General features: G+C 41.7%; 1 protein-coding gene across 1 annotated transcript; it reads right to left on the reverse strand.

The window, feature by feature from the left end:
- Positions 1-2418: 2418 nt before the first annotated feature.
- ckmb (creatine kinase, muscle b) lies at positions 2419-4681 on the reverse strand. The gene is made up of 7 exons (XM_030778525.1): positions 4492-4681; positions 3980-4134; positions 3704-3836; positions 3406-3577; positions 3175-3298; positions 2710-2899; positions 2419-2597 (listed from the first exon to the last, which is right to left on the reverse strand). The coding sequence occupies exons 1-7, from the start codon at positions 4679-4681 to the stop codon at positions 2419-2421; spliced, it is 1143 nt and encodes a 380-aa protein (XP_030634385.1).
- Between the last annotated feature and the right edge of the window lie 9838 nt (positions 4682-14519).

Consider the following 14519-nt stretch of genomic DNA (forward strand, 5'->3'; position numbering starts at 1 on the left):
TTTAAGAAAAAAAAAAAAGTGTTTTGCTAGTGAGTGACCTCATGTAGCCAGATTCTGCTCCCCACTGGACTATTGCTACAAAGAGACTGTTTGGACAGTTTGGTTAGAACCACATTTATCTATGACATGACAACTTATTCTCTTCTCATGACTTGGCAGTGTATTTACAGAAAATGTAGCATGATGAAGTATGAGATGTCCTGAAAAATGCTTTTTTTTTTTTTTTTTTTGGAAGTCCACTTCCGTGAATTGCAAAGCCTTCATCCGAACACACACGCTAAAACCTTCCGAAGCTGTCACCCATTAGCCTACTCACTCACTTACTTGATCGTGATTTATGTTTTTTTGTTTGTTTTCCAACAGCTTAAAAGTATTGCTAACAGTAAAAAGTAAGACTTGTGGCATTTGAGTGCACAGTTTTTTCCCCTAAGTGTAAAGGATTGATTGGGAAACAAACAGACAAAGACATCTCAAAATTGGAGACTGATCACAGTTGTGATGAGTGAGTCTCACTGCATGTTCGTTCATCCTGTGAAAGGCCCCGAAAATCCCCATGTTGGTATGAGTACTCAATTGAACATCACAGTCAGGTTATGATCATTTAAAAAGGCAGAGCAAATCAGGTTCAAATAAAAAACAATCATAACATTTTCCTGTAAAAGAAATCGGTGCTCTGAAATTAACGATTGAGGAGAGCTACACAGCCAGTATGCAGTGAACCTTTAAGTCTACATGTGGAAGTCCAGAGACACAGCCTGTTTCCCTTCTCTCTTCAGCTGTGGTAAGGAGAGAGGATTCCGGTAGTCTCACTGTTTTCTTAGTATTCAGTGGAGCCCAAGTAGATATGTATTTATTCAGTCTGAACACAAGCCAAGTCATTCACAATAGTTTTCATTCAGACATGCAGCCAACGAATGTGAATAAATGCTGCCTCCAGCAATGAATTGGTGGAGTGAAATGACTCAAGTTTGTCCTTCTCTTTCGTGTTCATTGTAGCCCTATCTGTGACATTCACTGTATTTCCAGACTGGTCTCAGATCAGTGTTTGTCAGAGATGGCTCAGCATATGACAATTACGGCCGTTGTTTCAGCATATATAACATAATGTCACTTGAAAGCTCATGGTTATCTGATCTATCAGTTGATACATTAATAATAATTGTTAATAATTTTGTTAATAATATGGATATTGTTGTTATTATTAATAATATTATTAATAATTATTATGGTGATTTCACTCACCGTTAAAGTTTAAAGCGTGGTGTACTTCCTTTAAAATGAAATGAAAATCAGTCATGTTTCGGTCATGTACTTCAACTGTCTGATGGCTGTTTGTGTGTTTGAATGAGAGTTGAATTAGAGGCTGTTGTATGTGTGAGCACTTCCCACATTTTGAGGAATGTTTTGATCTACAAGAGGACGAACAAGAATGTCGGCTTCTGTTGATGACGTACAGACTATTTCATTTGTTCAGTGTGCTTGTGTGGTTGTCAGTTACCAATTGGCTTGTTTGTTGCCTTGAATTAGCTTTTCATTGAGGAAAAGAAGTCTGTTTCATTAAAGTGATCTATTACCTAATGCCTGAGTTGGCAGACATGATTTCTGTGATCTTACTGGTTGACTTATCAGCTTCATTTGCATACCAAGATATTCATTGACTCTCACAGTCACTCTGCTTCTCCTTCAAAGACAGCCGATTCCTTATATTTGTACAGTTGTGTAGAAAAGAAGGCAAATTATCGGTCAGTATAGTTTTCTTTATTTGAAAGTTTTAGATTCTTATTTTTGTCTGCCTATTAGATGTAAAGAAAGTTGGGGGGGGGAGGGGGGTTTGGAAATACCAAGAAATAAAAATTCAGTGGTATCAAAGCTTATCTGTGATTTTTACTCTTAGAGGGAGAAGTACTTTTACCTGTTTGAACGTGCTATGTCTTTGTATGAATCTTACACTGTTGTTTTCATTGTTTTTCTTAAAACATTACCGTGAAAAACCCACAGAGAAAATGTGAGAACTGCTTTGGTAGCATATAGTGCTAATATGCACAGAACGCAGGATTTGAACAAATGAATGTTGATTGTCACATGGGGCTTTTTATTAACTCAGTTACTTTGTACAACCAAAAAAAAGTTGTGAGTTAAGGTGAAAACAACATAGTCAGGATCTCCCAACTATGTGGATTTTTGATCCCAGGACGTCACTGACAGAGAAAGAGTAAAGATGGCACAGGTCAGAGTAAAAAGTGGGAAGAAGAAATTGAAGACGACAGGATAGAGAGAAAAGAAATAAAAAGGTAGAAAGGGAGCAGAGTCGAGTGTCTTTTAGAAAAAAAAATAAAAGAAGGTCAAACAAGGGTGTTGCTCCTGTTTGCGTGCTCATCATGTATGGTTTGAGAATAAAAAAGAAGCGTAGGTTCCACTTTACTTCTGGGCAGGGATCATGCCATCGATGGACTCGTTCTTCTCGAGTTTCTTCTCCATCTCGACCATGAGCTTGACGCCATCAACCACCAGCTGCACCTGCTGCACCTCAGAGGAGCCCAGACGGTCAGCGTTGGAGATGTCGAAGACACCACCGACGGAGGCAGTGTCCACTCCACCTGGATACAAGTTGGTTGATCAAGCAGTACCCCAACAAAACCCAAGCTTCAAACCGTCACACCATCAGAAACTGGAGTTTCAGTGGATTTTTAGTGCCATTTCAGTGCATACCTGTGCCACGCTTCTGCAGACGCAGTCTGGTCAGGATCTCCTCGAATTTGGGGTGCGTGCTCAGCTTGGGCAGTTTGACGTGCACACCACCGCGCAGGCCGGTTCCCAGGTTGGAGGGGCAGGTCAGGATGAAGCCAAGATGCTCGTTCCACATGAAGCCGTGGTTGTGCTTCTTGAAAACGTCCTCAATCTATCGGACATAGGAGATAAAATAAGACAGACTTGCATTTCACTCAGTATCCCTACAAAAGCAAGTATGACATGCCATTAAGGATAAAAATCAGGGACATATTTTTGCATTTGTAGCACACATCATCTGTGGTATGTTTTTCCTTTTGCACTCATTATATGCTGTGTTAATCAGGGGAAGAATGTGATAGATAGAATTTACATTGCAGGCGATGCTTTGTGCAGCAGACTGTCAAAGATACAGAACTTATTTATAAACTGGAACTGCTGTTTTACCTTCTGTAGACCAACGCAGAACCTCTTGAAGACCTCCTTCATGTTGCCACCCTTCTGCATGGAGATGACACGCAGGTGATCCTCCTCGTTCACCCAGACCAGGAAGGTCTTGTTGTCGTTGTGCCTTTAATTAGAAAAGGAAGATCAGAAAGAAGATAGAGGCTTGCATGTCTTCGTCACGTGCTTGATCGGTTCCAGCAGATACTGGAATCTGCAGCTCCTGTTACTCACCAGATGCCTCTTGCATCAGGCCAGTCACGGGCCATGCCAGCAGCCAACAGCAGGGGGGAGACGGGCTTGTCAAAGAGGAAGTGGTCAGCAATCAGCTGCTCCTGCTCCTTATCGGTCATGTCCTTCAGGGGGTAGTATTTGCCCTTGAACTCACCATCCAGGCTGCTCAGAGCTATGTGTAAAGGGGCAGGGGGTGGGCAACATAAAAATGACTGTAATGAACTCAGGAGTTTCACTTTTTTCTCTTCTTGTAATGTCTCCCCGCTTTCTCAGTTTTTATAATGAATCTGAGACTCACCCTCAATGGACAGCTTCTCAACTGCTCTGCGCTCACCACGGCTGTTGTGGGGGGGCAGGGTGAATCCCTTAATGCTACGCCCAGTACGTACACGGCTGCTCAGGACATAGTTGGGGTCAAGGTCATCACCACCCTGACAGAAGAGAAATACAATTACTTGGTTAGTGGGTTGGTTGATGTCATTTCAACATGCATCATCATGTTTTCTGATGGAACACACTCAATAGCAAAAGAAGTGTTAGCAAAGAAGAAGGCCATATGGAACTGTTTGCATACCTTCAGGTTCTCCCAGTTCAGGTCAGTCTTGTGCTTGTCGGTTGGTTTGTAGCCACCATGACGGTCTGAGATGACTGGGTCGAACAACTCCTTAAAGACCTCATAGGATTCCTCATCACCAGCAACACAGCCGACAGTCATGATGAAGGGGTGACCTACAGACAGAAACAATGGATGCATAGCCTGTGTGTGAGTCATAGCTCTGATAGAGAACTCATAATGCTTTTGTGGCACCAAAGATGCTATATGAAGGAACCTGTTGGAGAGGTTGGGCCTTATTTTAAACCCCTTGCAACTATCACATGCATGAAGGGATATGTAGAAGAAAACCTTTGAGTCAATACTATTTGTGTAGCACTGAGTGGTTTAGTTGGGGATAATCGATTAAAACCTCATATCATGTGGGATCATTTAAAAGATCTTCAGTGAAGATTTGCAACATAAAAATGCTGTGATTTTGCTCAGGTCAGATGCTAAAGATGGACAGATGCGGACTTCTTGGTTGTACTGACCAGGGTTGTCAACGCCAGTCTGGATGCAGTCATCCAGGGTGAAGCCACTGGGGGTGGACTTGCTCCTCAGCTTGGAATACACGTCCTTGCTCAGCACCTTGGCCATGTGGTTGTTGTGCTGGGAGAGGTCAGGATACTCCTCCTCCAAGGAGAACTTCATTTTGTAATCATTGTGGCAGTTCTTTGCCATTGTTACGTTTCTTACACGGTCTGCATCAAAGACAAAAAAAAAAAGACATTCAATTAAGAACAATAACATAATATATTTTGTTTCTCTCTGTATGAGGTAACTCCAACAATGCAACATCACCTTCTTTGATCTCAGATATTGAGAATAGTAATTAGAGCCCTCTGTTTTGACAGTGTGCCAAGCAGATTTCCTTTAACTGACTCAGCAAAACATTACGTACATAACAGTACATTTATTGTAAGAGGCCGTGGGCAACACATACCAATTTTTGTACTGTGTGTAAACCCCAGTCTCCTGATAACGACTTGTCTTACTATCTTCAACCAACGCCTCATATTTCCACATAGAGTGGCTGGGCGGTACACGTTGCATACTTATATGCACCGAACAGCAGAGGATATATTTAGCATGCAAGCTAACTTTACTCCTGTCACTTGTATCAGACAGCGAGGACACTTCTCTTGTTTCACTGGTGGGTGGTATGCCACTGTTAACGTTTGTCTATGGGTCTGTCGCAAGGATTGTACTATAACTGTTGAATCAAAGGGCATTATTCTAGCTCTGAAGACCTTGAGACCAGGGTATTATGCGGGACTATGTCTTCTGCAGGCAAATGCCTTTGAAAATGTTCTTCAGAAAACCCTAGCTTGCCAAAATGCTTTGCCCAAGGCGCTGTGGAACTGTAAGTTGTTCTCAAAGCAGATCTTTTCTCATCAATCTGCATCCTTCCTACTAACTTCTTCAGACAGCTGAGAATGTGCACAGGGTGTACAAAGCTCAAACAGCACAGCAGTTTTTAATCATCAAACTTGACAAGTGGTCACAAGACATGTGGTGTTCTCTAGCCAAAACAGCTGACCTCCCACAACAGGTGTCACAAACTTAGCTTACTCTCGCGTCACACACTTACCTAACCCAGCGTAACTCACTGCTCAAAGAGGAGCCCTGCTCTCCAATGAATGATTTCATTCACTTACACTAATCCAGCATCAAACGCCAACCTCTGCATATATCATAATTCTTAAACAGCCACTGACGGGCCTTAAGCAATTAGCTTAATCTGTTAAGACAAACCGGGCATTTTCAATGTTCCATTGAAGGACTCCAGCGAAAAAGCACAAAAACAAAATAAAACAGAGGATTCCACAAAATCAGATCTCATAGCTCCAGATCAAGTGGAAATGGATGAGATTTGATGAATCTATCTGGTGGGGGTAGGGAAATGGCTGGGCATTCTCATTGAAGTACATTTGAAAATGATGATGAAATCCTCCTTTTTGCACATTTTCAACACAAAACATCACCCATTTCCCACCCTCTTCCATCTGTAGAGCCAGAAGTGAGTTTTACCTGCACGAGAGAGAGGAAAGAGGTAACAGTCCTTGGGATCAGATCCTGTTCACCAAAGCCAATGTAGGGGTTGCCCAACTTTGTAACATGTTAGACCTCAGTATATATACCCAGACACTTTGCGCCCATTGGCCAGTCAGTGCGTGCATGCTCGCTTCTCACTGGAGGGCTCCCCTCCCTGATAGCCGATTTAGGTTCTAAAAGGAAAGAACCTACATCACAACACCCGAGACTGGGTGACAGCTGTGCCCGCCCCTTAACGTTGGCCTGTCCACTTCTGATCAGTGGGAAAGAGGCTGTAAGAGTCACTCCACAGAGTAGAGGCATAGGAAGCCATGCCTCAAACATGCATGTGCTGAAGATATGGAACTCTATCACTTAACAGTGGAAATACTGAGGAGAAACCATTCAGCATGAGATGGTTGATTGTCTTGGTTCATTTTACCTACAAATCCCCTCTTCTTCTCGAGTGCTCAAAAAATGAGAAATACTGATGTTTTGCACAAATCCTCCAGTGGTACTCAAATAAACATGGGAAGTAGGTTAAAATAATAGATGGACACTCCTTCCTTCTCAGAAAGTTATACCTCTCATTTCTGAGCACAGAAAATGAATTCTTACAGAGTGAAAGTGAACTGACACATATGCTGATATAAACATGCAGCATTTTACTAAGATGCTTTCAGAATGAGGAAGCTAATCCAAAGTTTTACATACTCTTAGAGAAACTGCATTTGTCCCCAGATCTAATCCCAATATGAAGATTGAATGTTGTCTGCAGTGAGGCTAATTGCTAATTTCAGTATTATCATATGGTTCTGTAGCTTAAATGCAGAATCTCTGTGTAAAGGTATGTAGTTGCTTTAGTATGTATGCTACTGCTTCAGTTAACAGTTTTGCAGCTACTGCTATTCCCAGCAGTGGTAGAAAATTCTACTCTTCACCTTTGTGTTAACCTCTGACCCACGTGGCTCAGTGCATCACCTTGGCAAAGGGCAATGCTATTTTTTTGTCTCTCCCTTCCAGAAACCCCAAAATAACATTCTCACAAATGGCTGCTTGCCTGTTCAATGTTTGTCCTTTCCCAACTTCTTTGTGAAATTACATGGAGTATTTTTAATTGAGACAGTTTCCAGTGTGTTTGTGTTAAATGAAGAGAGGAGGTTCTTAGCCGAAGACAGTCCACATAGGTCATTATAGATGAAACCGCAGGTCACATGCTAGCTATGTTTTGAAATGTCTTGCTTGGACTCCCTCACATAATAGTCACAGACAGTGTCAACATAGTGTGATTTTTAAAACTTCTTTGTCTCCTTTGCAGTATTATGACTGAAAGTGATTATAGAACTAAACACTAGAAGATCACAGTAACGTTTCAGCAATGTCCCCATCACTGTTCAAAACTGACAAATGAATCTTTGAGTCTTTACAAAATGTTTGAATAATTATTGCTAGAGGACATACAGAATTATTTTGAAACCTGCCTGAAAAACTGTTAAGCACCATGTGAAATCTAAGGTCTTTGAATGCAAATATGCTCTTTTTTTTATCTAAAAATCTCTATGTAACCCAGAGACCTCTGGGTTACATATAAAACTGAGGGGAATCAAAAACTCTCAAGTTTCAAGTTTATTTAGAGCCCAATATCACTGTTTAGAGTATCAAAGGGCTTTAAATGCCCACAACAAAAAAAAACAGGACGGCATAGAGATACACTCTTATAGCGTATCTTTATTGACCAAAATTAGGATTGATCACTAGGGAAAGAAAAACTGCTTTTGAATTACTAATGCAGTTCATGTCGCATTTGAGCATTTTCAGTTTTGTGCTGCAAATGGGGCAGCAGAGTAAAAGCACACATACACCAACATGACAATAAAGGAAAAATATGAGATGAGTGTGCAGGGGCGTAAGGCTAATGTGTTGATATCTCTCATTCTGAACTTTTGGATTGGTTCAGCCAGGACCTCTGCTTCATTAAAGACAATTTGGTTTAAATGCACTGAAAAAGGAGAGAACAGGTGGTGGCTGGAGGAAGTGGCACTGAGTTTAATGGGAGAGAGAGATGAGAAAGAGAGAACATAATATTGGGTAATGGAAGTGCCTGTGTGTCACAGTTGGGGCTGAGGGTAGGCGAAACTCTCTGTACTCTAAATCAATACCCAGGGTCCAGTTACACAGCTGCACTCTGCCTGACCAGCCCAACATGACTTAACCAAATTTGTCTCTGACAGTTTTCCTTCTCTCTCTCTCTCTCTCTCTCTCTCTCTCTCTCTCTCTCTCTGTCCTTCTCTGCTCCAACAAAAGGCTAACATAAAATTCATTTAATGTCCTTCAGCAAAAGATATGATCTTAGCAATGCTAATATAGTTACCACTAGCAGACTTTAATCAAAAGACAACAAGGTTAGCGTGAAGTCGGAGAGTGTGTCAGTCAGCGATGCATTAATGTCCTGAGGATAACCAGGTACCACTGGCTTCTGTGAAGTGTGGAAGAAGAATGGATCCCTGGGAGAGAAAAGAAAGGATAAGAGAGGGACAGTGGAAATTTTGGAAAGAGGATCACGCATGCAGGCTAGCACCATGGATCCAATTTTAGCCTGTCATGGCATCCCAAGTGCTCCTGCTGCTTGGCATGCAAAGGGGACAGTTATATAAGTGCTGTCCCGTTCAAATGGAAATGGGAGAGGACTGCTAGGTGGGTGTGTGCAGGGGACCCCCCTCAATCCAGTGGGGCTTTCTTGGGGCTCTGGGTGAATCAAACAAGGGGAAGTTGAGGAGGGTGATTGGCTGAAAGACAGTAGCACCTTCAAGGGCTTAGAGTTTGTATGATTTTGTGTGTCATTATATGTGGTTTGTTAGGCCTTGCACCACATGTTCTGTAGTATGCATGGGCCCTGTTTTGTAGGATTTGGCTAAACTGTATACAGTTACGCCTTATAAAGTATTTATGTTTCCAATACTCAATATTCAGTGAGGAAGATCATCTGGCTCTACCTGGTAAAAAAAAAAAAAAAAAGTTATTTCTTTGGCTGACATTTGTCTCTTGGTTCAGCAGTTCTTCAGGTCTCTCTCATTCTACTAAATCAGCAAAGCAGTTAAACATAATGACTTCTAATCCAGGCTGTGTAAGGCACCAAGAGACTGACAGAAAGTGAGAGCTCTCATAGTTTGTTTGGCTGTTTCTAAGAGGCAGTATGCTTTCCTAAACTCTGCAGAAAGAGCCAGTCATTCAAATATGATTCAGTGATTTTCCATAATTTGCAAGTCATAGTCCAGAATTGATATTGCCTGTCTAGAACACCCTCTGTTATGGAGACATTTACCATCATCTTTCTTTCCACCAAGACCTTAAAAAAAAAAGATTGCGAATTTGGAGTCACACTTCAGTGCCTTAGCCACAGAGCACTTCTATGGGGTGGACTTGTCCATTGCCTTGTTAAATAAAGGCTTTCACGGCTGTGAGACTTGAGAGAGGAAATAAGCACACCGCCATGATGGCACCTTCTTCGGAATCCATGCATGGGTCTTGACCCTCGGAAGCTCCTTGTCAAACTCCTCCACCCAAGTAAGAAAAAAAGCCTGTTAGCACTTCACAGTCACCACAAATAGCTACTGACTTTGAAGCACAACAGTCAACAAATGTGTCCTAGCACTGGTCAACAGAATGGTTGTGAGTAAAGTAATATGAAGGAGGTATAGTCTTTTTTTTCTAGAGAGCAATGGCATTATTTAGCAATGACATTAAATGATAAAGTTGTTTTCTTTTTTACATCAATACATAAATTAATGGAGGATATTGGGGATATATTTAGTCTTACGCTGCTGAAGATGAGCCTCACACTAAAAAAAAAAAAGGGAGGAACCATTGGATAACTTTTTTTAACAGGGATCACACTGTACATATGTACACTGTCATCTATACGTGCCATGGGCACATACAGTACATACTAAGCTTGAGCTTCGGAGCCCATTTGACAATGGGACCAGTCAGCCGTAGCCCCATATTAATAACAACTGAGAGGCTAGTGGAACCCAGGCAACTGTAATCAGATCCTTAAATGAGCTTCTTTCTGTTTTAACCTTGCAGCCATCTTTAAAACACTCTGCATTATATGATAGGGGAGATTTCCCTTAGCTACAGATAACACTTCTGGAGATGTAAACGATACAAAAGATACGCTTGCTTACATGTTGTATAACATGCTGAAAAAACTGTTATAACAAACATAACAATTGTGACATTGTAATGACGGAGTCTGACTCTCTATTATGTCCTGTATGTGCACTCATGCGTATGTGTGTGTGTCACTGTGCATGCATGTATGACTGAGCATAGATATTGATATGAGAGTCTTCTTCCATTAAAACAGGAGCTGGACCAGCAGGTTCTGGTATAGGGGCTATGTTTAGTGCTGGGTTGCAAGGTTGTCGCTTTCACCATGCCAGCTCGCTTGATTAAATTGCCTTGACTCAGCTATGTGTCAGTCTGTCCATCTATTCCTCTGTGCGTCCCTTAACCCTTTGCCTCAGGAATTTTAAAACACCATGACTAACATAACTGAATCATACACACAGTGAGGCACTCATGTTAGCCATTGCTGCATACACATATGAACATAGTTCTCTGACACCAGTTTTGCCGTACAGCTGTATGTTTGTCACAACCTGTGCACTGCTGTTAAACTGTATGACTGTAATTTTGAACATGACCAATCTGTGCAGTACATGACTGTGTCATGTGTCCACATGCTAAAGATATGTTCTATCTCACCTGTCTTTGTCATTGGAAAAGTCATCAAACCTCAGCTATAGTATATCAAACACTTTGACATATCACCTAAAGCTGGGCTTTGTATGCCACCCCCCCCCCCCAACACACGCACGCACACACTCACTCACTCACTCACACACACACACACACACACACACACACACACACACACACACACACACTCTATACCAGGATTCCTTCTCACTGGCCTGGCCAATACGAGCAGAAACAGCTGTCCATGTCACAGGAGTCAATATATGTGCAGGGTGGTGAGTGTTCAACAGAATGGCTTTGACACAGATGTATTGATTGCATAGTTTGTGTTTAACGCCACTCACTCTCTAACACCAGCCTTCTCGAGAAGCGTCAAAACGGCTGCAGAATATGCCCCTCTCCCCCAAGTCCTCCCACCTAATTTAATTACATTAGATGATTTAAATCAAACTGACCTGTAATGCAATTTTTAAGACTGCCTTATTCTAATATGTGGGCAGTAAAGGGATATGGAAGATTTCTGTGCAGACTAAGGTCAACAAACACATTCTTATGTTCAGTAGTGATATTTAGGTGATAATGAGTGAAGCTAGAGTGGCTTTAGCCTAAAGGAGTTTGTGTAATTGGTATTTTACCACAGGTGTCCATTTACTGCTTGAACAGCTGAGTGGGACAAGAGTTCTAGAAACATGTTAGGAAATTTCAAAGCCTTATCAGTAAGACTCGATTTTTTTTCCCCAATGAACATTGCACAACACTGGATGCTGTATAGCACAACAAACACACTGGAAAAGGTCTACCTATATCCTTGATGATAACTTTTCTGCAGCTCAAAGAAGATATTTGAAACATTTAATTTTAGTACGATGACCCAGCTTGGTCCTGGTTTTGGTTTGGTTTATTATTTCACAGTCATGCTACCAATTTTAAGGTGTGCAAACTAGTCATCCTGTGCTTTCTCATGTTCATTTCCAATGGTTGTGACCCTTGAGTTGATTCCGACAACGTGAACAATTATGCAGCTATCGTCAAGTGTAACTAACATGCCAACAAACATAACTCAAGCTTGACAGTATGGTTAAGTCTGGATTTTTATGCAGTGTTCCGCTTTACAATGCTCTGAAGGGTGAAACCGTACACTTGAGAATTAAGTGTGATCTACGCAAGAGGGTGACGTTGATTTTGTTTAATTTGATCGGGTCTCCTCCACTGATCAGCTGACCGACACCCGCTGAGGATGTGAAAACGAGGCACAACGCTGGCCATTCTCCCGAACAGACTGCCCTTACATGGCATGAGCTTCCATCTCCATACACCAGGACAGCTGAACCATTAATCACGCGCGGCTCCCGTAACTGCACCGGCGCAGTTGGTCCCCTGCCGTCACGCTCCCACCCTAGTTCATGGTTGTTATGATCACGCGTCTGCGCTATACCCTATTCTCGCCTGTTGTGTTTGAAGGTGTGTGTGTACTTGAAATACTATGACGTCCTGCTCCCAATAGTTTCCCGTTGTTTAAAAAAGGTGCTTTATCTAGACTACTCCTCTATGTCTCCTTCCTGTCTCATATTTATTGTCATTTGTTTCACGGATGCCGCAGTTAAACAGTATGACAATGTAACAGTACAGTATTTAATTTGCTCTTCTTCCTATCGCAAAAGTCAGGCTTTAGTCAGCTAACTGACGTCCCATCGCGTCAAGTTAAGCCAGTTAGACTGCCTTGGTCAGGTTGACAGTCTCCGTCTTATTCTCCCCACATCCAAACATGCCCCTCCCTCCTCGCGTTAAGCCGCTTTGTTGAGTCTTTGCAATCGGAACACCCCGCCATGTCCCGCCCCAACTACCACGTTATCTGTTCAGTCTAAATTTGTGACAAGCACGTGTAAAAGGGAGACAGTCTAAAGTTGGTTGGTTTCTTTCGATTTCATTCTTTTGACCCTGCTTTTAAATAGCATTTCACCTGGTGAGACATATGAATCCTTTCATATAAGCACACGCGTACAAAATATACATACATGCCTTGTGCCAAATTAAGAATCACCGAACTGATTTATTCCCCCCGTCCGTTTGTTTCCTTTTGATGCAATATAAAGCCACTTCTCGCTGTTACACGTTTAATAATATTATGGGATATAACCGGCCTTGAATGTTTTTCTACTTAAGTTAACAGCTAAAAGGCAAGGATTCTGATGGCTGCCAGTGCATAACAGATTTTGACGGTGCTGCTTCTGTTGATGGCGCCGACGTCAGAGCGCCACTAACTAAACCCCCTGCTAATGTACCTAACGTAAAATTCAGAATAGCGTGCAGTCCACAGACGAAAATTTCCTGGAAATATTCAAAAGAGTTTCTCACGTTAAAAATATAAGATAAGTAGGCTAGTTTATTCAGACAAGCGTATGGATTGGTTAAGCGCACCTTGTTAATTAAGCTGAAAAGACGTAGATAATAGCGTTCATAACATGTTGACAGTTTACAGTCTTTGTTGATGTCATTGTTTATTGTGGACTGGCAGTTCATTTGTATCACAGATAGGTGGCCTGTGGATGGCTTCGGTCACAGTCGCTATGCATGGTGGGAAGGACGAGATCAGGTAAACGCTATTCAGACTGTCTGAGCCGCGAGAACAGGTGAATAACTATCAGACCCATTTAAAAGACTTGTCTTAAGAACATTTGCGTCTCCTGGACATCCGTCGAAGATGAGGATATTTCGCCATGGGTAAAACTGTGAACTAAAAATTTCACAAATTAAGTAGTCACTTCAGTTTCCTTAAGCGTTATTGCCTTCTGGTTTGGACGCCTCCATCGTCATTCAGCGATATTTCGGCAGGTAAATAAGTAGAGAATGTTTCACAATCAATGATGAATGTTCTGCGAATGCATTTTGGCGGATTTAGACTTCTGAGCTCGATTCGCAAAACTGGGTTTTGCGAGTCGTCAACGCTTTACCGTAGATGTAGTCAGCATCCTAATGCAGGCTACACAATTTAAGTCGATTAATGACGGCTGTTTATATTACCTTAGTCAGTTTTAATTTCGATTTGATGGTTGAGAGGCCAGTTTGCTAATTTAGATTGGACATTTCAGTTTATGGTGTTACTTATCCTATTTGATAGTCATATAAAAAAATTTCCCCTTATATATAATATTTCTGCGCTGCCAAAGTCGTTACGCTCAATAAGCCTGTGTAGCCTTGTTTGTGAATGAGGTAATAGCCCGACTCGAACCGTCTCGTCTTTGCTCTTCTACCTTGTATGTGTAATAATTTAAGATGTAGAATATTAATATGTAATAAATCAAACCGTCTAATTGAAGGCTAGACTATAGAAACTTGATGTAGATGACCTTTCTTTCACAGTCTTTTAGCAATTGAAATTCATCTTTAGACCTAAATGGTTACGTCGTTTCAGACATAGCCCTAACTTTTTTTTCTGTTTGTAGCGTTTTGTTTGTTTGTTTGTTTGTTTTTGTTTTTCCCCCTAATGACCACTAAGCGCGTGTGTTGACTTGGCGTGGAGGAACATAAACCTGGATACAGACCTCGTAGTTCTTCACTTTACAGTGTTGTTGGAAGCACCACCTGTGTTTGTTTGGGGCCGTTAGCAGCCTGCTGCATCATTACAGTGCCATGTAATGTTCTCTGCAACATCCGTATAGTGATCTAAACTGGGTGACAGACTTTTTAATGTCAGTTACTGCTGATGTTTGTGTGTTTATTT

Source organism: Chanos chanos, chromosome 6, assembly GCF_902362185.1.
Source record: "Chanos chanos chromosome 6, fChaCha1.1, whole genome shotgun sequence".
Classification (NCBI taxonomy): Eukaryota; Metazoa; Chordata; class Actinopteri; order Gonorynchiformes; family Chanidae; genus Chanos; species Chanos chanos.